General features: G+C 40.2%; 1 protein-coding gene across 2 annotated transcripts; it reads right to left on the reverse strand.

Moving 5' to 3' along the window:
• Window positions 1-9: 9 nt before the first annotated feature.
• aebp2 (AE binding protein 2) lies at window positions 10-14,495 on the reverse strand. 2 transcript variants are annotated; one of them, XM_055006397.1, is made up of 8 exons: window positions 13,876-14,495; window positions 6,643-6,892; window positions 2,535-2,642; window positions 2,270-2,456; window positions 2,028-2,152; window positions 1,850-1,917; window positions 540-653; window positions 10-459 (listed from the first exon to the last, which is right to left on the reverse strand). In XM_055006397.1, exons 1-8 carry the CDS (start codon window positions 14,397-14,399, stop codon window positions 447-449), a joined length of 1,389 nt encoding a protein of 462 aa, XP_054862372.1. In that variant the 5' UTR covers window positions 14,400-14,495; the 3' UTR covers window positions 10-446. The 2 variants fall into 2 exon arrangements, with proteins under 2 accessions (XP_054862372.1, XP_023118463.1); XM_023262695.3 differs by having other exon boundaries at window positions 6,661-6,892; window positions 13,876-14,494.
• Between the last annotated feature and the right edge of the window lie 9,869 nt (window positions 14,496-24,364).

Raw genomic sequence — 24,364 nt, forward strand, 5'->3', positions numbered from 1 at the left:
CAGAGAAGGTGGTTGTTGGAAGATTTAATAACATCAAACCAGAGCAATGCCAGTTATATGCAATTGACAAATATTATCTATTTTTTAAAAAACATCTATGTAAAAATGTTTGGCAGAAAAAAAAGACATCTATCTACATTACAGTAAAAAATTCAAAGTATAAAATATATATTACAAATCTCAAGTATTTACAAAGACCGCTTCTCTACAGTCTACAGTTACAGCTGTCAGTTAGTTTTCAGTCTAGTTGTGTTACCTAAAACAAGCAACATCTCTCCAACGCATCCTCAGTAAACTTAGCACCTAAAAGGAGAAAACACTGAAGGCTTCAGACAGCCACGACAAACAGGTCACTAAACTCCCAGCATCTTTTGAGAAGTGGGAGGAGGAACATGGGGAGGAAGACAGAAGGAAAATGAGTTGGTCTCCTCCTACAGTGGAGGTGGTCAGAAGAACATCCTGTGGGAGAAATAAGACATTGTCATATTTCTTTCTGATGTTTAGCCAAATTCAAAGGTATTTTCATAGCATCCACATACCTGTAGATGTTGGGGTCCAGGAGGACAGCTGTGTCTGTGGGCAGCTTGGACAGATGAACCACTTTGGTTTTCTGCTGCAGTCTGTCGCTCTCGTTCACCCACACATCCGGCAGTCTGACACACAGTAGCAACATTTACACTAATGGACACAAGTTCTTCACTGTATGGCTGCTGCGATTAGTGGACGGAACTGATGACACTGACACTCAAAAGGCAACACTTTTACGCAGCATATGTGTTTTTAACTGCAGTTAATTATATCAAATTTTTTCTTGTGAATCTTTGTGGAATTGTTGCGTCATGACATCTGTTACTTTTACCTCAAGTCACTGATTGGCTGCTGTCAGCGCTACACTTGTAGGCAACAACAACCAAAGCAAACTCTGACCAGGTTAATGACAAGAACCAAGAGAGGAAACACACAAGAGGCCGTTTACAGGGCATGATGACAGAAGTACAGCTCATTAAGTCTAGATGTTAACCAAGCTGCTGCTCTCTTCTAAAATCTAACCTGATGATCTAGACATTCATTTTCCTAAAATTCAAAGCCACTACCAAAGTCAGAGAACAACATTTCACATGGAGAAAATGACTTGCTTTAGCTGCTTCTGTGCTCCTAAAAAATCCACTGTGTCCATGTATGTTTAACATATACATGTAACTTTTTCCACTTTGTTAAACGTTTTAGAGAAACCTTATGTATTTTGGATTTGCGCTACTGACTTAAATCATAAGTAATAAGCCCTCTTTCTGTAGTTATTTTGTTCATGTTGGAGTTTCCAGTTTAACCCTACAGTTTTGTACTTTAGTTTAAGAACCAATGTTACATTATATACCATGTTGTATTGGGCAATAACATGCATTTGTGTCACAATAAAATTAAAGTAAATGAAATGGGCCTTTCACTTTATTGTGAGAAAAATTAATCATTTAGATGAATTGGTAAAACAGTGGACTGATAAAGTAACAGAAAAATTGCAGCAGCCCTACTCCATTGTGGATCTTGTCACTGTGAGACACTCATTTCATTTTCAGTGTAACTGTGAAAAGTTACATTTTTAAACAGGTAACCTCTTGCCTAAGGCACCAACTTAGACAAGACTCAAAAATGGAGCAGATCTGGTGTTGATATGAGTGCTAATAAAAGCTAATCCCATCACGTTGTCCTCTTTAACTCTGTAACAGCAGCAGAACACAGGTTACCTTTATTCTTCTCTAATACGGTCTGACCTCTTGTTCTGTTCATGGCTAGAAGATGGTGAGGAAGGCAGAGCAGTAGGAGGGGGGAGGGACAGGAGAGTAGGACTCACATGTCTTCAGGTGTCCAGTGTAACAGAAGCTTCACCTTCCCAGAGTCCTCCTTCCTCCTGGCTATTACCTGTACATACAGAGACATGAATCACACTCTGCTACACAGAAGGACCTCCAGCTAGAGTGAGTGAGTGAGTGAGAGTGAGTGAGTGAGTGAGTGAGTGAGTGTGAGCCCACCGTGCTGTGGAAGACCACACTGTGTCCGTTGCCCAGGCTCTCAATGTGTGTTGCCAGGTTGAGGCAGATGGCTCGGTGGCGGATGGCATCCATGGTCTGAGCGTCAAAGAAGTCATGAGGTCTTGCTGGAAACACAAAATGGCAAAATGTGTCTCATTTTATTATGTCAAAGTGTTTGGAACAGTGTGGAAATACAGTAAATACAGATGGATGCCAACAGTTCTACAGTATACTGTACATACGCAGCGAGCGCTTGTGTTTGTTCTTGAGTTTCCTCCTCTTGTTGAGGCCAGCCTTGGATGGAGACTCCTCCTTGACTTTGCCCTGACTGGATACTTTGGATGAGCTCTGGGAGCTGAAGTGAGTAGGGACGTGGCGTGCCAGCCCCCCCTGTGAAGCGAATGTTGCATTGCAGCCCCCCACCACACACTGCGGGAACAAAGATTAAAAGGTAAGCTGAGCTGATAAACATGATGGGGTGTGTGATTGTAAGCTGTGTGCTGTCACCTTGAAGGGTTTGTCCCCGCTGTGGGTCAGCATGTGTCTCTGCAGCCAACTCTGACTGGTGGATGGAGTGTTGTACACCTTGCAGCCCTTCCACAGACACACAAACACCTGGGAGGGTCACACATAGAAATAGTCAGTACACAGATACACATTGTAGCAGTGGTGAAAAAGTTTAACACATAACTCATTCACCTTTTGTCTCTACTGTCCTCTGCTTGCTGTGGGTACCAAATAAGAAGCTGATTTTTAAAAAAATGCAAAACACAATGTGTGTGACTCCACATTCATGTTAGCAAAGCTCATTGCACAAACATTCAGGTAGCAGCTTCCCAATGTAACTGCACAACCTCCATGTCTACATGGAACTGATATGTAAATGTGTCAGAGTGACTCAGTGATACGGTGTGAACGGACAGTTGACTAAATTTTGGATTTGATAGCATTTTTCTGAATATCGGAATCATACATACTTACTGCTTTATCTCCCTTTGCAGTCTCAAGCAATGTTCCACTCAAAGCTGAATGGTACCACATCACTAGGCCTAAAAGGCCTAACACTGAAGGATAATTGTTGAAAAGTCAATACCGTACTGGGTAAAAATGTGCTCGGTTCTGATGAATCGTGATTTCTGATTCCATATTAATACTTAAAATCCTGATCTCCACCTATGCAGATGTGCTACAACTACACACGTGGAAAAAATTGTTGGTACCCCTCGGTTAATGAAAGAAAAACCCACCATGGTCACAGAAATAATTTGAATCTGACAAAAATAATAAGTAAAAATTCTATGAAAAAAAAACAACTAAAATCAGACATTGCTTTTGAACCATGGTTCGACAGAATTATTTTTAAAAATAAATTCATGAAACAGGCCTGGACAAAAATGATGGTACCCCTAGAAAAGACTGAAAATAATGTGACCATAGGGACATGTTCAATCAAGGCGTGTCCTCTAATTAGCATCACAGATGTCTACAAACTTGTAATCAGTCAGTCGGCCTATTTATAGGGTTACAGTAGTCACTGTGCTGTTTGGTGACATGGTGTGTACCACACTAAACATGGACCAGAGGAAGCCAAGGAGAGAGTTGTCTCAGGAGATTAGAAAGAAAATTATAGACAAGCATGTTACAGGTAAAGGCTGTAAGACCATCTCCAAGCAGCTTGATGTTCCTGTGACTACAGTTGCACATATTATTCATAAATTTAAGATCCATGGGACTGTAGCCAACCTCCCTGGACGTGGCCGCAGGAGGAAAACTGATGACAAATGATGGATAGTATGAATGGTAACAAAAGAGCCCAGAACAACCTCTAAAGACATTAAAGGGGAACTCCAAGGTCAAGGTACATCAGCGTCAGATCACACCATCCATTGTTGTTTGAGCCAAAGTGGACTTTATGGGAGACGACCAAGGAGGACACCATTGTTGAAAACAAATCATAAAAAAGCCAGACTGGAATTTGCCAAACTGCATGTTGACAAGCCACAAAGCTTCTGGTAGAATGTCCTATGGACAGACGAGACAAAACTGGAACTTTTTGGCAAGGCACATCAGCTCTATGTTCACAGATGCAAAAATGAAGCATATCAAGAAAAGAACACTGTCCCTACTGTGAAACATGGAGGAGGCTCTGTTATGTTCTGGGGCTGCTTTGCTGCATCTGACACAGGGTGTCTTGAATCTGTGCAGGGTACAATGAAATCTCATGACTATCAAGGTATTCTAGAGGGAAATGTGCTGCCCAGTGTCAGAAAGCTTGGTCTCAGTCACAGGTCATGAGTCTTGCAACAGGATAATGAGCCAAAACGCACAGCTAAAAACAGCCAAGAATGGCTAAGAGGAAAACAGTGGACTATTCTGAAGTGATCTTCTATGAGTCCTGATCTAAATCCTATTGAACATCTGTGGAAGGAGGTGAAACATGCCGTCTGGAGAAGGAACCCTTCAAACTTGAGACAACTGGAGCAGTCTGCTCATGAGGAGTGGACCAGAATACCTGCTGAGAGGTGCAGAAGTCTCATTAACAGTTAGAGAAATCGTTTGATTGCAGTGATTGCCTCAAAAGGTTGTGCCTTTTGTGTGTGAAGGGTACCATCATTTTTGTCCAGGCCTGTTTTATGAGTTTATTTTTTAAGATAATTCTGTTAAACCACAGTTCAAAAGCAATGTCTGATTTTCATTGGTTAATTTTCATAGAATTTTTATTTATTATTGCTTTTGTCAGATTCAAATTATTTCTGTGACCATTGTGGGTTTTTCTTTCATTAATCGAGGAGTACCAACAATTCTGCACACGTGTGTGTAACTAGAAAAGTACTCAGAGAGTGCAGTACTCTGCCAAGGCTACTCATTCCTTGTATCATTTCTGATGGCCAAAATCTAATCAAATGGTCCTCATGTCATTTCTGATCTTCCCTGAAAATTCCATCTAAAGCCGTTAAACTGTTTTTGAGTAATATTGCCAGCAGACATACAGACAAACCAACACCGACCGTTACATAACTCCACCGAGTCTTCGCCTCCTTGGCGGAGTAATAAATGCTCTGTATATGCAATGGACACCTTACTTTGGGCTCCACGATATGCAAAACATCTACTTTGTGGAAATTGATGACAAAGCTTAATTTAAGTTCAAAATTAAAAGATGATGGCCAGCTGAATTAAGTGTACTCAGTGCCACAACAGTCCATTAACTGTGACTGCTGCAGTGAATGAGGATCTGCTGTAGTTCACAATCTGTAGTCTGGCAAAGCCATTTTCTAGCACCTTATTATTATTCTGCAGGAGTTAAAAAAATGCTTTGCCTCGTCTGTAATTCCTTCAACCAAACAACTGTGTTTGGTGGTACTAAACCCAACAACGCCTCTGAAAAATATCAACTGGGTAAAGTTTTGGTCGAACATGTGCATACAGGAAGGCGAATCCTGTCATTAAAATGGCTAAATCCTCAAAAGAACCTGCCTTCCTGATGCAAATCTTGAGCACAACTTGCCATTTTCAGTGTGTAGGTTGTTGCTCAGAGGTTGATATTGTTGTTTCCCATAGTGGAGGGCATCTACTGAGATAGATTAATGGCACTGAGGATGGTTAACTGAATCTGGATATGTGGTACCAACAGTCCAGTAAAATCTGCATAAAGATGAAGGCCTTTGCACGTGGTGCAGCTCTTTTAGTATTCTTAGTTTGCACAGCAAAACAGCTGTATTATGTCTGAGCTTATAGCTTTCGAGGAAGAAAAAAATTCTGGTTTTATAACCAAGCTTTATAACCAGGAAGTGTGCTAGCAATTTAGACTCTGATGTGCACTTTACGGAAGTCAATATTCAAGGAAAAAGCTACTGTTTAATGTAGAAGAAATTCAGGTTTCCAGAATAAATTCTGAGAAGTGCTTAATGTAACATTGGGAGTTCTAGAAAGTATTAAAGAACGCAAACATAGACTGCATTCTAATATATCTAATAAAGCGTCTGCTAAATCAAATTGTACAATTGTAATATCTATAGGATGCCAGGTAAAGACTTACTATGTTCCAATCACAGTATGCCAAAAATACCAGGATGTCCCTTGAACATCCAGTGAGATTTTGCGGTATGCAAGCCAGCAGTGTTTATGGTCTGACCCACAATCCTCTGTGCATTTCGTCACATATGTCACGGTGTCTGATGTGAGCATGAATAAGCTTGAGCTGCTGAGAGCACACATATGACAGCTCAGTTCGAACAAAAGAGAGCAATGAATATAAAAGGCAACGTTTAAAATGCAATATTATCAGCGAATAGTATGTTCCAACTGTCCAAATACAGTATGAAACAGTATATAGTTACAGTACATACCACGGTTTGTTCTTGGCTGTTGAATATGCCTCTTAGTACTCTGGTGGTACTACGTCAGTGCAGTAAGAATAAATATAAAACCAATTCTTCAATGTAACCTGCGTTGATCGTAAAACCTCACAACACTTCAGGTGACAAGCTGGTGAGTTCCTGCAGTAGAAAATGGAACTTTGCTCTCATTTGTTTTGGTGCTGTAGTTAAAGCTGGCTGTCAGATGTTGATCTCCAATCAAACTTTGCATTTTGTGTTTCTACAAGCAGACGTACACACAATAAAACAGTTACCCCTCCTCTCTGTCCGTCCACATGTGTGGCTCTGATGTGTTCAGCCAAGTCGGGGCTGCTGGGGAACAGCAGCTGGCAGTGATCCCAGCAGCAGGTGTAGCTCAGAGACTTTCCCCCTGCTGGTGCTGAGCCACCCACTGCCACTGAACCACCACCATGACCGTTGAGCATGGCTGGGGTGGAGCGACCACTGGATGCCGTGCTATCCATGTCCATCAGGGTGGAGTTAATACTGGGACACACACAGAAGAGAGAGGACATTAAAAAGAGGATATTATAAATCATTCTGACAAAATAAAATCTGAAACACGCAGGAAAAAAGAAAACCAAGAAACTCATGAAGGCTCAGTGCAAGTGCCCACACATCACCTGGTTTATTCATACTACAATAAGTCTACTGTAGATAGTCAATTTGCCACTCATATTGAACACAGAAAGCACACTGGGATCCTGTGCATATTTTTTTTTAAAAATCTGTGGTATTGTACTTTTTACAAGTATAGCAGGTAGTTACAGCCCTATTCAACTGTCGTAGGAATCCATATTATGGCAAAAAGAAGTTCATTAGAAATCAACAAGTAACAGCAGAGATCAGAGCCAACATCAGTGTTCAAGCAGCAGACACGTGAACTGTGAGAAGGAGACTGTATGAATTAGACTAGCTGCAAAGGAACTACTGAGGGAGACCAAGGCTGTTGTGAAGAACCAAATGTTGAAACATATTTTACTTTAACAAATGTTTGTTTCTTAAATAATTCCTTGTGTCAGTTCACTAAAATACTACAATACCTGACAGTACAATGCCTATAAAAAGTATTCACCCACCTTGGATGTTTCACCCTTTTGTTGCTCTTATACATGAAATCATGGTCAATATAATTAGGCTTTTTTTTAATACTAGAATTTGCAAAAAAAATTAAAAAAAATAAAAAAATAAAACAAACTTAAATATCAAAGTGAAAACAGATTTTTACAAAATCATGTGAAGTAAGTTAAGGATTGCATAAATATTTACCCATTTTAAAGTGACTGACCTAATTCGGCACAGGTCCATCTAGTTAATACAAGTAGTTTCACAATTAGTGAAATAGAGATCACCTGAGTGCAGCTGATGTGTGTCAAGTGACTAATATAAAAACACCTATATCTGGAAGGTCCAGTTTCTGGTTCATCAGTATTGCTGCTACAATTGCAACATGAAGACTAAAGAACACTTCAAGCAACTCAGAGAAAAGATCATTGAAAAATATGTCAGTAGATTGCTACAAAAAGATCTGCAACTCATTCGACATCCCACGGAGTTCAGTTAAATCCATCATTAAGGAATGGATGGAGAATGGCACTTGTTTAAATCTGCCTAAAGCAGGTTATCCTCCCAAACTGAATGATAAGGGTAAGAAGAAGACTGGTGAGGGGGGGCCACCAAGACACCTATGACCACTCAAAAGGAGTTAAAAGCTTCAATGGCACAGATGGGAGATGCTGTACATACAACAACTGTAGCCTGGGTTCTTCAACAGTCAAAGATGTATGGAAGAGTGGCAAAGAAAAAATCACTGTTGAAAAAAGCTCATATGAAATCTCACCTGGAATTCACCTAAAGGCATGTGGGAGACTCCAAGGTCAACTGGAAGAAGGTTCTTTGGTCTGATGAGACAAAATCTAGCTTTTTGGCCATCAGACTAGACACTATGTTTGGTGAACACCAAACACTGTACATCGCAGCAAACACACCATGAAGCATTGTGGTGGCAACATCATGATGTGGGGATGCTTCTCAGCAGCAGGCCCTGGAAGGCTTGTAAAGGTGGAGGGGAACATGAAAGCTGAAAAATATTGCCAAATCCTGGAGGATAATCTGACTCAGTCTGCAAGAGAACTATGACTTAAGATAAAATTTATTTTCCAGCAAGACAACGACCCCAAGCATACAGCAAAAGTTACACAGAAATGGTTGAAAGACAACAAGGTGAATGTACTGGAGTGACCAAGTCAAAGCCCAGATCTCAATCCAATCGAGAATTTGTGTGAGGACTTGAAAAGAGCTGTTTGCTCCCAATCCCTGAGCAACCTGACAGAGCTTGAGCTGTTTTACAAGGAAGAATGAAGAAAAACTGCAGTGTCCATGTATGCAAGGCTGACTGAGACATATCCACACTGACTCAGTGCTGTAATTACAGCCAAAGGTGTATCGACTAAATCCTGACCCGAATGGGGCTGAATATTTATGCAATCATTTACTTTACCTTATACATTTTTAATTAATTGACATGATTTTGTAAAAATCTGTTTTCACTTTGATATTCAAGAGTTTTTTTTTTTGCAAGTTCTTGTCAAAAAAGCCAAACTATATTGACCACGATTTCATGTATAAAAGCAACAAAAGGGTGAAACATCCAGAGGGGGGGTGAATACTTTTTACAGGTATTGTAAACTGTCATTGGCACTGTATATATCTACAAGAATCAAGGACATATCAAAAGTTGAAAGAAAGTCAAGTTACATGTAACATGCACTGGAAAATTTTTTACTGTATACTCTCCTTGGTTAAGTAAATCTTCCTACTTCTACTTTTCACAGTTAAAAGCTCATTGTGAGTGGCAGCCTAGTTTTCAGGCATGACTGACAGTGTAAGGCAGGGGTTAAACCTGTGGCATTTCCAAAAACTGAAAAGAACAAACTTGACTGGAAAATTACATTTCTATTAATCAAAGTTAAAGGGGACAAGGAAAAGTGGTGCTTCTAGTGATCCATAGCAGCCACTAAGACACTGTACTGTTACCCATACAGTATCTAACATGCAGCACTTGTAGGTGTGCACAGGTTTCATAACAGACAGCATTATATTAATCATCTCCCTCCTTGTTGGCAGCACTGGTGTTTATGTACTGAGTACAGTTAGACCAGTTCTGGCGAAGGATCAGGATTTCATGGTATCACACAGCTCTGCTGACTAATTCATACACTTTCAATCTGTTGCACAAGCGTGGAGGGGAAGTTCACTTTCAAAGTTTTGAATGAAAAAGAGAAAAAAAGAGGGTGCAGGGACAGAAAGATGTCAAATAGTACCTGATGATTGATTTTCCCCCTGAACACCTTCTTTTCACTTATCAGATTACAGGGTTGAACAATTTATTCATGACAAATACTGCAATTTGATGGTAATTTTTTAAAGTCCTGCTTCAGTTCACTGTGTAACAGACTTAAAATGGAATGGGGCATTACCACGTGAGACTGTCACACAAGGAGGATGGCATTAATTTGTAAAGCCATTTATGGAACGGTTTGAACTGTGCTTAACAATGCTAACATACATCCTAAATTGCACCCTTTTCGATTTGCATTATTTCAAATTGTGATTTTAGTTTGAAATTAACAGATTATTCAGTCTTACCAGATTACACTAATGATTTCATTAATAATTAAATCAAATACAGATCAATTTTCTCTTCAGTTGCTGCTGCATCACCTCCTACATGTGCTTCCAGTAAGTAGGCTTTAAAGCAGAGGTTGGCTTTTACTGTCAAACTGGTGCTTGTGATGAAATCATGTCAATGATTCAACCTCAGGGAGTACAATTACTAACTACCAACCTGACGCAGTTTACCTAAAAGTCCATTTTCTGTTTGTAGTAAATTTACAGCGGTACACAGATATACTGAGTCTGGCTACTGGAAACATCAGAGCACTGCTGGATCAGTACATCAACACCATCAAAGGCCAGCTCAAAGTTTCGGTGTCAGTGTGGCCATGTGGGGGTCCAGCTGATGGAAATTTTTGATCTCCCAAAGTCTGTGACAAGCAACATGTTAATGTCCATGAGCAGTCCAGAATTTATGTCCTCCTCAGATTATTCTTATTATGCATTAGCACACATGGTTTCCTTTTTTGAACTTTTTTTTTTTTTTTTTAATGCGATACAAATCCCATCCTTCATTGGACCAAGCAGAAACCATGAACTGGTCTTCGGTGTGTCAGGACCAACAAAATTTTATATGTTCTCCAGAGTGCAATTTACAATCTGTCAAGTTCAACTAAATATTTTCACTGGTCGTATCAGGGCACGTGACACAGGTCTATGTAGCATGACTTTTTCCCACCCATAATCTAAGAAACATTGCAGATCCTGGATTGTCTGCTCTGTCGGGTGCTGCAGCTGATTCCTCTTCTCCTCTCTGCTGCCTTTCAGCCACACATGGTTGAGCCTCGTAAGACTGACTCACTGCAGTTTGGTATTCTATTTTAGCTTCAAGCTATGTATCGCTTTTATTAATAGTAATGTTTATCCGAGTCAGTCTTTCACTATACATCTTAATAGAGAAAATAGTAAATTATAGAGTACAGATGCAAAATATAAGTAATTTGCTTAACAGTGTTATCAACTAATAATCGATTGATCAATAACATGAATGAGGGGCATTTTGTCCATGTGCTGATAGAGCTTCTTGAAGCACACACCTGATTTTTACAGAACTCCCAGCAGTGCGACCGACTATGACTCACTATTATTTCGATGTTAAAAGGCGCAGTGACAAAATTCAGGATGGACCAATATTACAACTGGCACACCAGTGCAAGTGGAAGAATTAAGTCTGGAGTGCCGCTAGTTATTCATGTCAGCGAGACATTTCCACTTACATAGTGATGGTGCTGCTCAAGCTCCCAGTATCAGTTATGATCTGTACGGCAATGCTGGCATAGAGACATACAGCTAGTACTACAGGTCAAGGACAAGACATTTCTACTTTCACAACATCAGATAAAGTTTTGATTGGGAGAGGGTAACAGAGTAACACAATCTTCTACAGAGTGCTGAGCTGTTTGCAGCCTTAATGCTGATTTCAGTCTGTATATTATGAGTCATTCAAAGTCAGTCAGCCCTGTTTAACCTGCAGGAGTTTCTGAAGGTTCATGGTAAGGGTTTTGCTGCCACATAATTGTGTTTTATGAGGTCTTTGCTGAAATGAAACAGGGCAAAAATCTCATAAACAGTCAAGAGTTATTGTTGTAAATATGAAAAATAATGCCAGAAAATGACTGATGGGCATAGTTTATGATCGATACACAGTGGAATACTTAACAGAGAAATGGCTTCAATAGCTTTGCCCCCATACACTTAAGTAAATTTGATCCAAACTACGTTACTCGTGGCTGTTATAAACAGAGTATTAGCTGGAAACTAAACCCATTACTAGCGACATATTCGTTTATGTCAGCTAGCATGGGACATGTTTAATGTGCTCCAGAGGCGAAGGTAATGAAAGAAGTAAAAACAGCTGATCAGTCATTTGAGTTAAATGTCCACTTTGTCAGAACTTAATCAGAAAAAGGGTTTCCATCTCCCATGAGCATGTTAACTCTTTCGAAAAAGTCACAAATCATCTCAGCACAGAAAAGTTTTTTGTGAAATCAAGAAAATTCTTTTTAATGTTGCAATTTCAGTTAACTATGTTAATATGTTATGGAAACATGGCTAAAATAAGCACTCAGTTGTTCTTAACCAAATAGTAACTTAGGGAATCTTTCTGAGCAGTGTTTCCTGGCCTCTTTTTCCAAGGAACTGATGCAAAGGGAAAAGAGGTTACTCTTACAATCAGTCATTCAGTATTCAGGCCAATAGGGTGCTATGTTTTATGATATGAGAAAATGTGTGATAGATCACAGAACATGTCTTAGAAGAAGGAAATGGACATATGCTGTTAGTGGGTGGTCATTCTCTACCACTCTGAGCACCTGTCCATTAATATACACTGACTGGTTGTTGCAGAGAAATATCAACTAACTGCAGTTAGTATGCTAATAAACAAAACCTAATGATAAAGATAATCTGCCCTCCAAGACAATATCCCAACACTTCCTGCAGCTGCTTCCTGGCCTGATATCCACAATCAATTCAACCTGCTGGAAGGCTTTCACTAGGAAACAGCTGCAGCAAGTGTTATGTTTGCACTAAAGCATACTCATATAGCAAACATCTGCTCTCTAATAACCACTGACTGCAGTTTTTCTTCCTATGTGCTCTGCATCAGATGTGTTTACGGCTTTGTCTGTGTTTATCTGGTCAAAAAGTCTTCATGTAACAAACCTAAGCAAACATTTTTCTTGAATTCCACTGTAAAATGAACAATATGTTTCCTACAAGGTAATGTCACGGTCCTGTGAGATTTGCTTTTATTTGATGCGCATTACTTTAACATTTTTACCTCATTAGGTATTCCACTAGAACAAATCTTACAAATAGCACAGGTTAACACCTTTGTTTTGAGGGGTCACTGGTCAGGTTTAAAACATAAAAAGCCCCTTCTGCAGTCTTTACACAGAATTAAACACACAAGCTGCAAGAAATTATAAATTAACTGATTAGCTGTCAACTACTAAATGAATTGCCAAAATTTTTCACGACTGATTTATTGGTTTAAATCATTATTAAGCAGTCAAAATTCTGATTCTATCTTCACAAACATCTGAGCATTTTCTTATATCTTTCCTCCTCTAAATGTAAAATGAGTATCTGCTGGGTATAGACAAAACTATTTATTTCCATCACTTGATGACATTTTATAGATTGACTAATTGAGAAAACAGTCCTCTGACAACTTTTACAATGAAAATGACCACTGCCTGCAACCTAGTGTTCTGACTTACTGTACGTCATCAGCGTTGAGAGAAAACAGAGGCTCCATGACAGTCATCTAACCTGGCTGATGTGCTCCTGACAAGGCAGAGAATCTCTCATACACTACAGGATTCTTTACTGATGCCTGTCTGGGCTTAATCAGCCTGAGTAAGTGAGTAGAAGTGTGCAACTTGAGTTTACTTTTGATAGCACATGTGAGGTAATGGTTTCCACAGTGGGCCAATGGGACATCCAATAATAGTCAAGGTTTAAGTCAATCTAGTTTGAGTATATTCGTATTATTATTACTATTATTATTTTCTACACATCAGTTGGGATGCTCTAATGACAACTGCTGTGATCAAAGTTAGCAGCCACATCTAAGTTATTATTAACTCAGTTAGAGGCAAGCGTGTCTTCTACACATGTTGCAGAACTAGATTTAGAGGCGGAAGCGAATATTTTAAACCTGTAAACAAGCTGTCCTCAGCGAACTTTAAACTGTGAACTTGGCATCGTGTTGTGACCTACCAACACCACCTCTGGCTCGTTCTACAAACCAATGGAAGGCCTCTCCACACTGCTTTTATTTAACAGACCTGTCCTCTGAATCCATCCGGCTGAGCGGCTCTCCATCCGACGAAGTCAGTTCCACGCTGGCCCGTCTCTTGGTGCCGTGCTCGGCTTTCTCGGCGGTCTTTGTGCGGTGTGCAGGCGGTGAGGAGGACACGTTCTCTGCCTCTCTTTGTTCTTGTTTCAGCACCCGGGAGCCCTCTTGTGCAGAATCAGTGCTACTTGCCAAACTCCCCTGTACGGGACTTTTCCCCGGCTCAGAGAGTTTAACGCCGCCTTCCACTACATCGTTGCTCTGTTTTTCGCTCGCTGAAGCGGTTTCTTCATCGGCGTGGGGACCAGGAGACAGGTAGTCCTCGCGCCTCTCCGCCGCACCGTGACCACTGCTCACGTCCATTCCTGCTCTGCTCTCGTTGTTGTCGCCCGGTTCCTGTTTGGGGTCCGGCACGGCCTGTCCTTCTATGCCGGTTTCTGCTGTTTCACCGGGGCCGTTTTGTGTCGATGTCGGCTGAGAATCTTTTTCGGCGCCTTCGGTCGTTATCTGAGGCATTTTGAAATAGCACGGCCAGCTAATGAGGTGATGTTCCAGTGAAAAGTTGCCCTCCGGCTGTCCTCCTTCTTCTTCACTTACTCCGCTTTAAGCGTACAGCACAGCAGGGGGTGTGCGTGACGTTGAGCTGCAATGCTCTGAGCTCGTCTTTTCATAAAGATGTCTCACTCGGTACTAGCCATGAATGCGAACACCAGTGCCTCTGAAACTAATTACACGTATTTTTTATTACATAGTTTAGAACCTTATAACTTTTAATACTGAACACATCATAAAGCAACGCTGGCGTAAATGCAATACATACACATTTGAGAATGTTTAGATAAGTATAAACCGGTTTAACTGTATTAAAGCTTAAAAAAAAAGTAATGCTAATTTAGCTTAGCTAACTAGTGTTCTTTGAAATCAAGAGAAAACAACGACATGGCTAATCATTGCTAAGCATTGTAACAATGTTTCTCTTGCCTCGTGCTGACAGCTCTTGTTTTTGTGGAAGCGCCTTACAAGGCATATCGAATCTTTTCCTTTTCCCAACCGAGGGAATCATCTTCGCAAAAATAGACGATCTCTGGCATTGTGGCTTCTCAGCTCCACGTGTTCCGACAAACAGAAAAATGATCCAACTCAGAAAGTGCTGAAAAGGCACGTTCTTATCTCAGCAAGGTGCGTCTTACCTAAGGCACCACGGCAACGTTTGGCGCGTTTAATCCCTCTTGACCAAGCCGCTCTGGTGTTAAAGTACTGCTCACTTCACCCAGTGTGTTTATACCGGGAACCGTGCTGGCCTCAGTGCTCGACTTGTTGCATTGAGGTGTAGGCCTACTTCTGTTCTCTTTGTGTAAGGACGGAGAATACAGAGTACAGAGTCCTCTGTCATTGTGATAGTTCAGGTATATGAGACTATGAAAGAGCACACATCTCATAGCTCACTGGTCAGTTGTTGAAAAGAGATTGGAAACATCTGCTAAATATATAAATCATTAAACAATTTTGTTAAAGCAGAAGCAGCAGATGTTTGACAGTTTAAAGTTGTTGGGTGAATAATACAGTTTTTGTCTATTGATAAGGCAATGTTCCTGAAAAATAGCACACATTTCCCAACACACTGCACACTATTTTTTACTTGAACACAATTCACAAAGCACTGCACACTTGTGTCAAAAGCGCACTTTATTGTCAAAATCTGAACTTTGTTTTCAAAATAAGACACATGAAGCAAAAGTAGGACACTGCACTGCTAAATACAACACGCTCTTCTCTCACTGTGTTTTCACATGAAGTGTAAAAAAATGATACAGTCCTCAAAAATGACAAACACAAATGCATCCTATAAATGAATCAGAGGGGGCCATTGCAGTGCTTGACTGTACAATACAAAATAAAAATAATGTTAGACAAAAAATACAGCACTGTACAGTATGCAAATATTTACACCACGTCTGCATCAATTCTTTCAGCCTGGTCAGGACACAGGACCTCATCAACATCACAAGCTATGTTTTCTCTGGCCAGGCAACGTGGAAAGAAAGATCTAGCTAGTGTGTCTGATCCATCCCTGACATGGATCAACAGAAACATCACCACATGCCAAGACCATTGATTGATAGAGATTTTCCCAAAGTAAGCTCATATACCTTCCATCTCCATGTAGAGAAGAATTCTTCTATAGGATTCAGAAAGGGAAAATATGGTGGCAGAAAAAACACAATAACTTGAGGGTTCATATTGAAACTTTCCCGAATCAATAGTCCTCTATGAAAACTAATATTGTCCCAGATGTATTTATGTATCATCAGAATTCACCTGAAAAACTCTCTGGAACAAACACACACAAAACAGAGAAAAAGTCAGTCATGTACACTTTCTATAATTTTACCTGCATTTGTGAAACAGAATTATACATTAGATTTTTTACAGTATTCTCAGAACATTTCTGACTGCTTGTATTGTTCCAGTATAGACATGTCACTGAAGTGACAAACAACATTTACATACTATGTAAAGTAAACCACAATAAACCTGAAACCATTTACTTTATGCACCATCCTTACCATCTGCTGACCTTAACAACAGATTACATTCTGAACAGCTAATTCTGCTTCCAAGCAGGTTTAATTTATCAGTTCATTGGCAAAAGTGTTTTCAGTTTTGACCTGTTGTGTCTTAATTGTGACAGCAGTGTTGGAACAGTGTCCCAATTCTGCTTCTTCGTGTTCACTTTTTTTTTTTGTAATTCAAATTTTTATTGTGTTTTCACAAACATGGTACATGGTTTCAACAACAAGCAAGGCCCAAAATAAGTATCAAACCTAAAGACACGGTCCAAGGCAGGAAACTGTCCAGTTCAGTCAACTTTTATGTGATCCCAAAGTCTGTCCCAGGGTGACCTGTCTTCAACTTGTGAAGTATCGGACAGTCTTCTTAGCATACGTTCATACGACACAATTTCACTCATAGCGTCAGCCCACTCCCAGACTCTTGGAGCAGTGGAGGCTTTCCAATGCCTCAAAATAATTCGACATGTTGTGATTAAACTCATTGAAATAACAACAAACTGTTTTTTAGAAACATTTGGCAAACAGCTTCTGTCTCCCAATAAACAAATCTCAGGGCAAGAGGGTACATTTGCACCTAACCAGCTACTTAGAATCTGTGTAACCTGTTCCCAAAGAGGCCTAACTAGTGCACAGTCCCAAATACAGTGAATAAATGTTCCCCTTTCATTTTTACATTTCCAGCACAAATCATTTCCCAACAGCTTCATTCTGTACAATCTTGATGGAGTAAAGTAATACCTGTGCAACACTTTATAATGTGTAAATTTACTCCTTGCCTCTCGCACATATTTACCACATTCTGCTATAATTTTTTCCCAGTTATCGGATTCAAATGTATGCCCCAGATCCTTTTCCCAATTTACCTTCAGACTGTCAGTATCATTCCTGGTGGCAAGAGTTGCAACTCTATAAAAATGAGAGGCTCTGCGTTTTTTCAGGGGAAGCTTCGTATAATTTGATATTTGATTGTCAACAAGACTATAAGGCACTGAACTAATACAACTTCGTATTTGTAAATATTTCCAGAAATTACTTCTATCCATCAAGCCGTATCGTTGGGATAGCTGGTCATAAGACAATAATACTCCTTCCTCAAATAAATCACCAATAGTGTTTATGCCTTTTGAAGACCACTGTTCCCAATACAATATTTTTTTTCCAATACGAATATCAATATTATGCCACAATGGGGAATATTCTTGGATTGTATGTTTAAGCTTGAAAATTTTGTGTGCCTTTGTCCACACATCTTTTGAATGTAAAATAATTGGGTTTTTGTTATCAGTATGCTTTTGGGACAGTACTTGTAAAGGCATGAACGGGAAACAAATTTCCTCTTCCACAGCTATCCAGGGTACCTGAGACTCATTCTTATGCCAGTGTTTGGCTTGTTTGGTCATTTCAAAAGCCAAATAATATAACCTTAAGTTGGGAAGACCTAGCCCACCCTTTTCTTTATGAGCACAGAGTTTACTCATTTTGACCCGTGGTTTTTTCCCACTCCACAAGAAATGTTTTAGAATATCATCAAATTGCCTGAATATACTACATGATACTGTGAGCAGTAGCATCATAGTGATATAATTATATTGTGGGATAATTACCATTTTTATCACATTAATCTTTCCCCACAAAGACAATTTTAGCTTGTCCCATTTCTCAAGATTTGTTTTTGTCTTTGTAAGTAATGGATTGAAATTGAGTCTAATTATATCATTAATATCTTCAGACAATGTGATACCAAGGTATTTCATCCCCTTACGTACCCATCTAAACTTAAACTTTTCCACCATAAATGCAGAGCAAGTTCTAGAAAGAGGCATTGCCTCTGACTTACTCCAGTTAATGGAGTAACCAGAAAAGTTAGAAAAGGTCTGAATTATTTCCATTAAATTTGGTAACGATACCAGGGGATCCGACACTACTGCTAATACATCATCTGCATATAAAAGTAACTTGTGCTCACTTGCCCCACCCTTAACTCCTTTTATACCTGGATGCTTCCTAATAGAAATTGCAAGAACCTCTAAAAAAATTATGAATAATAAAGGGCTCAAAGAACAACCCTGACGTGTCCCACGTGTCAGACTAAAAAAGGGGGAGACCATTCCATTGGTCATCACTGCAGCTCGAGGTTCCTTATATAGCATTTTTATCCATTTAATAAAATTTGTATTGAAGCCGAAATGAGACAGGGTGGAGAACAGAAACTGCCACTCCACCCTGTCAAAAGCTTTCTCTGAATCTAGAGAAAGAGCAGCAACTGGAACATCTTGTGTCTGACTGAGCCACATCAAATGTAAAAGAAGTCTGACATTATCTGTTGAAGTTCTGTTCTTCATGAAACCCACTTGACTAGGATGAGTGATGTTTGGTAAGACCAATTGAAGCCTTGTAGCTAAGATTTTGGTTAAAATTTTACAATCAAGATTAATCAGACTAATTGGTCTATAATTAGATGGATCTGTCACATCCTTCCCTGCCTTGGGGATCAAAGAGACCAGAGCTTCGTTAAAAGTAGGAGAAAATCGACCTTTATCGAACATTTCTTGAAATACCTTTTGCAATATCGGGGCTAATATGTCTGTGAAAGTTTTGTAATACTCAACCGGAAGGCCATCGTAACCAGGTGACTTTCCTTTTTTTTTTTTTTTTTTTTTTTTTTTTTTAACGATTTTTTTTTTTTTTTTTTTGTCTGCATTTGTTCTCATTGTTTAACTCCACAAAAGGGGAGTCAACATTATATGAGATTGATGCATATTTTAGTCTTGCAGCCAAATATTTTAATATTTAGTGCATGTGTGTGACCATCACCAGCCCTCCCTGAAAGCTAAGCAGATATTCTTTATTAGAATTCCCTATTATGAGCCAGGGAGGGCAGTGCTACACCTCAGTGATGTGTGGGGGAAACAAAGACTGGACAGGACGAACAGGACGAACAGGATGAACAGGGATAGAAAATAACAGGCGTTGCTATTGCAATTAAAGATTGTAAGGTGGTGTGTTATGCCCAACTACTAACTGCCCATCAATAAAAAAAAAAAATAATAAAAATTTGAAAAAAGAAAAGAAAACCAAACCAACACAAAAGAAAAAGAGATTCAATAATAAATGAACAAATGGTACTGAGCACCATAATTGTGGGTGTCTTGATAGTATAGAATAGAATAGAATAGGCCAGAAAAGGATACTAGTGCGAGAGAGAATGAGTTTAGGGTAGAGACTGGAGAAATTCTCAGCACATTCTGGCGGGACCCATCAATCGCTGAAATGGGACTCGGCAGTAGCTGGCAAGATGACAGAGAACCAGGTGACTTTCCGTTTGCCATTGTTGAAATTGCCTTTCTTATTTCTACCTCAGTTATTGCAAATTCTAATTTATCCGCATCGTGCTGTTGTAACTTTGGTACTTCAATATTACTCAGAAACTGATCTATTTCATCTTGGGATTTTGACATCGAAGATGTATAAAGCTTTTTATAATGTTGTTGGAAAATATTATTAATGTCTTTGGTCAGAGAGAACTGTTTGTCCCCTTGTTTGATAACAGGAATTATATTAGTATTTAATTTCTCCTTTAGTTGTCTAGCAAGTAATTTTCCTGATTTCTCCCCCGCCTCGTAAAAATTTGTTTTTAATCTGAAAAGTGCATGCTCAACTTTTTTACGATATAATTCATTTAAGGTAAATTTAAGTTTGCAAAGTTCTTGAAATTTGTCATTACAGAAGTTTTGTAACAAATCATTTTCTTTCTTTTTAATTTCTTTTTCTAGATTTATAGTTTTTTCAATATTTTCCTTCTTCTTTTTTGTTGCTTGTGCTATAAATTTGCCCCTAATATAAGCCTTAGATGCTTCCCGCACTGTAGTTAATTCCTCAGTACTACCTATATTAATTTCAGAAAAAGTTTTTAGGTCTTTCTCTACCATAGTTTTGAGTTGTGAGTCTGATAACAAAGATGTGTTTAACCTCCATCTTCCCCTTTTTTCCGATATTGAATTTATTTGAATAATTAGTTCCACTGGAGCGTGGTCCGTCAGAGCTATTACATTGATACTGCAGCTAGCTACTCTATTCACCAGGGACGAGTGTATTAAGAAAAAGTCTATCCTAGAGTAAGTCTTATGGCGATGGGAAAAGAAAGTATAATCTCTAGTAGTTGGGTTGGTCAGTCTCCAAATATCAATTAATCCTATATCCTTATTAAGCATTTGCAAGGCCTCCCTATCTTTCGTTGTTACTAGCGGTCGTAACGAGCTTCTGTCCAGAGCTGGGTCCAAGACCTCATTGAAGTCTCCAGCCATTATTATTTGACCGACAGTATTCCCAATTATCTTATTAACTTCATGAAAAAAATTACAATTGTTTTGGTTAGGAGCATAAATGTTGCATAACATAACAGGCGTTCCTTCTATTAGTGCTTCAATACAAATGATCCTGCCTTCATTATCTTTAATTTCCCTCGATAAAATAAAATGTACATTTTTGTGAATAAGAATTAACACTCCATTACTTTTACTTGAAAAAGAACTGTGAAATATTTGACCAACCCACCCAACCCCAATTTCTCTGCCTCTGTACCCTGCAGGTGAGTTTCCTGTATAAAAGCTATATCAACTTGTTTATTCTTTAAGTATGTTAATACCTTTCTCCTTTTAACAGGGCTACCACAACCATTTATATTCCATGACATAAATTTAACCAGTCTTCCTGACATTACTTAAATTTTGAATATGATAAACAAGAAAAGGGTTCACAAGCCACATTTTGAAAATTGAAACCTGCCTAAAACCGGAATTCAGTAAAAAACATTTGTATTTGTTGCCACGCATTACCATGTACCTTACAGTGTTCAACATTTTCCTGAAATATTCAACTTTTTTATCATAACAAAAAAAAGTGCAAAGAAACCTGCACCTAAACTTGAAACCAAAAATGTCCGACTGCCACAACACAGCCAGCTCTGAGCACCGCATGGTGCCCTCAACTAAAGAAACAAACAAACAAAAAGAAAAATAAAATGTCACAATGGTCCGTGAGATTAACACGGTTTCCTTGACGTCCGCGTAGCCCCCTTGCACACATTTTAGCATCATATGGTTCGCTCGTATATCACAAAAGTTTAGTTATCAGCTCACCTTAAAGCCACCAGTTCTACCTGTAGTGAGACCATTTCCCTAGGATTGATGATCCTCGATAAACTTCTCCGCCGCTGTAGCCGTATTGAAGCTCACACTTTTTCCTCCCCATTTGAAATGCAGCGTCGCAGGAAAGGCCAGGCTGTAGCGTACGTCGAGTTGCCGCAGTTTACGCTTCACCGGTGTAAAAGCTTTCTTCTTCTGAGCTAACTCCCTGGACATGTCGGGAAAGAAAGACAGGTGACATCCATCGCGTATACATCCTCGTTTTTCCTTCGCCATTTTGACCACCTTGTCCCTCGCCGACTGCCTCAGAAAACGAATCAACACCGGTCTCGGTGGTTGGTCGGAATTTGGTGTTGACCCAGGCTGCCTGTGTACTCGCTCAATCACCATCTCTTCATCCAAATATACATCAAGCCCCTCCGACAAAACTTTCTGTACATAATCCAAGAGAGTCCCATTTGTGCCAAGTGTCTCTTTCAGTCCCAGTAGTCGTACATTATTACGTCTACTTTGATTCTCCAGTACTTGAAGACGATTCCAAAGAGCGTCCATATCTTTTCTTTGCTAGCCTTCTCGCTCCGCCATTGCTCCGATGCTTCTTCCAGGTGCATAATATGGGCTTCCGCCTCATCCATCCGTACTTGCATTGTTGTCACAGCGGTAGATAGTTCTGCCGTTGTTAGTTTAATACTGGCTACATCTGTAGCAACATTTTGCAGAGTTTCGTTCATATGAGAAAGTTCATCAAATAGCCTGTCCAGTTTATCCGGTGGGGCTGTTGTTGCTATGTCCTCTTCATGCGACGGGTTTTTTCGAGTGGGGATGCGGCCTGGGTTTTTCGAAGTCATTTTTTCTCAGTTCTTCTCCTTTCGTCCAAAATTTTATAAAGAAACTTAAGAGACAAACTTAGATGAGCAGTAACACGAATTCAAACGAGCGTTTACAGAAAAAATTTGACAAATAACTCGTGCGGGCTCAGCCCCTCTCTACCTTGCGTCCATCTTGGTCGCTGCACCCATGTGGCCCCACTCCGTGTTCACTTTTTGAAAAATGTGTGCTATGAGTGGAAAAAGTGTTTTCAAATGAGCAAAAAACGTGTTCAGTCTTATGCAAACTAAGTGCAAGAGTTTTGGAAACTGTGTGCAACCCATGAATAGTGGTCAGAATTTTGACAGCAGAGTCCTGTTTTTGAGAAATGTGTGCAGTCAGTTGGTGGCTGTGTGCAGTGAATGGAATTTAGTGTCTTATCAATTGAGAAAAACTGTAATACATTTAATTACAAGACCCAAGGATTTCTGGTTGATTAATCAAGAAACAGGTGGCAGATTAATCACTAATAAAAGTCACTACATGCCCAGAATTAATCAGTGAAATATACTTTTTTTGCATGCACTGCTAGTCATACTCAGCAGATATAGCCCCTTTTCAGACTTTCCTTTTGACAAAACAGTCTTAAGATCCACCCACTGTTTTCCCAGTGCCTTCAGCCAGAGGACATAATCATCAACCTTGGAGTTTTCTAGCCACATGGCACTTACAGTTGAGCCTGGAATTATTCACACTCAAACCAAATGTTGATTTCTGGTGAGTTTAAAAAAAAACAAAAAAACAGTAGGTTTCTTCTGGTTGGAAAGGACATTAACATGTGACAAACTTCATTATAGATGTCACTTAATATTGTTAAACTGTTATGTTCTTCTTTACATTTTTACTAAGAATGCCATGTCCAGAATTATTAATACCCTGCCTTAGTAATCAGTATCAAAACCTTTATTTTTACACCACGTTAATAATAATAATTTATTTATATATATATATATATATATATATATATATATATATATATATATATATATATATATATATATATATATATATATATATATATATATATAACCTCTCCCTGGGCTGCGACCTTATCGTGGTGAAGGGGTTTGCGTGCCCCAATGATCCCAGGAGCTATGTTGTCGGGGGCTTTATGCCCCTGGTAGGGTCTCCCAAGACAAACAGGTCCTGGGTGAGGGACCAGACAAACAGCAGCCCAGAAGACCCCAATGATGTACAGCAGCTTTGGAACTACGAGTCCCTTTCCCGGACGCGGGTCACCGGGGTCCCCCCCTGGAGCCAGGCCCGGGGGTGGGGCTCGATGGCGAGCGTCTGGTGGCCGGGCTCCCTCCCACGGGGCCCGGCCAGGCACAGCCCGAAGAAGAGACGTGGGACCCCCCTCCAGCAGGCTCACCACCCGCAGGGGGGGCCATAGGGGTCCGGTGCTATGTATATTGGGCGGCGGCCAGGGGCGGGGAGACTGGCGTACCGACCCCCGGCTACACAAGCTGGCTCTAGGGACGTGGAACGTCACCTCTCTGGCGGGGAAGGAGCCTGAGCTGGTGCGCGAGGTTGAGAAGTTCCGACTTGATATAGTCGGCCTCACCTCGACACACAGCAGGGGCTCTGGAACCAGCCCTCTCGAGAGGGGTTGGACTCTCTTCCACTCTGGAGTTGCCAATGGTGAGAGGCGCCGAGCAGGGGTGTCAATACTCATTGCGCCTCGGCTTGGTGACTGTGTGTTGAAGTTTACCCCGGTGGACGAGAGGGTGGCCTCCCTTCGCCTTCGGGTGGGGGGACGGTTCCTTACTGTTGTTTGCGCCTACGGGCCGAACAGCAGTTTGGAGTATCCGCCCTTTCTGGAATCCTTGGAGGGGGTGCTGGAGAGCGCCCCTTCTGGGGATTCCATAGTTCTGCTGGGGGACTTCAACGCTCACGT

The sequence above is a fragment of the Amphiprion ocellaris genome, chromosome 21, assembly GCF_022539595.1.
Source record: "Amphiprion ocellaris isolate individual 3 ecotype Okinawa chromosome 21, ASM2253959v1, whole genome shotgun sequence".
Taxonomy (NCBI): Eukaryota; Metazoa; Chordata; class Actinopteri; family Pomacentridae; genus Amphiprion; species Amphiprion ocellaris.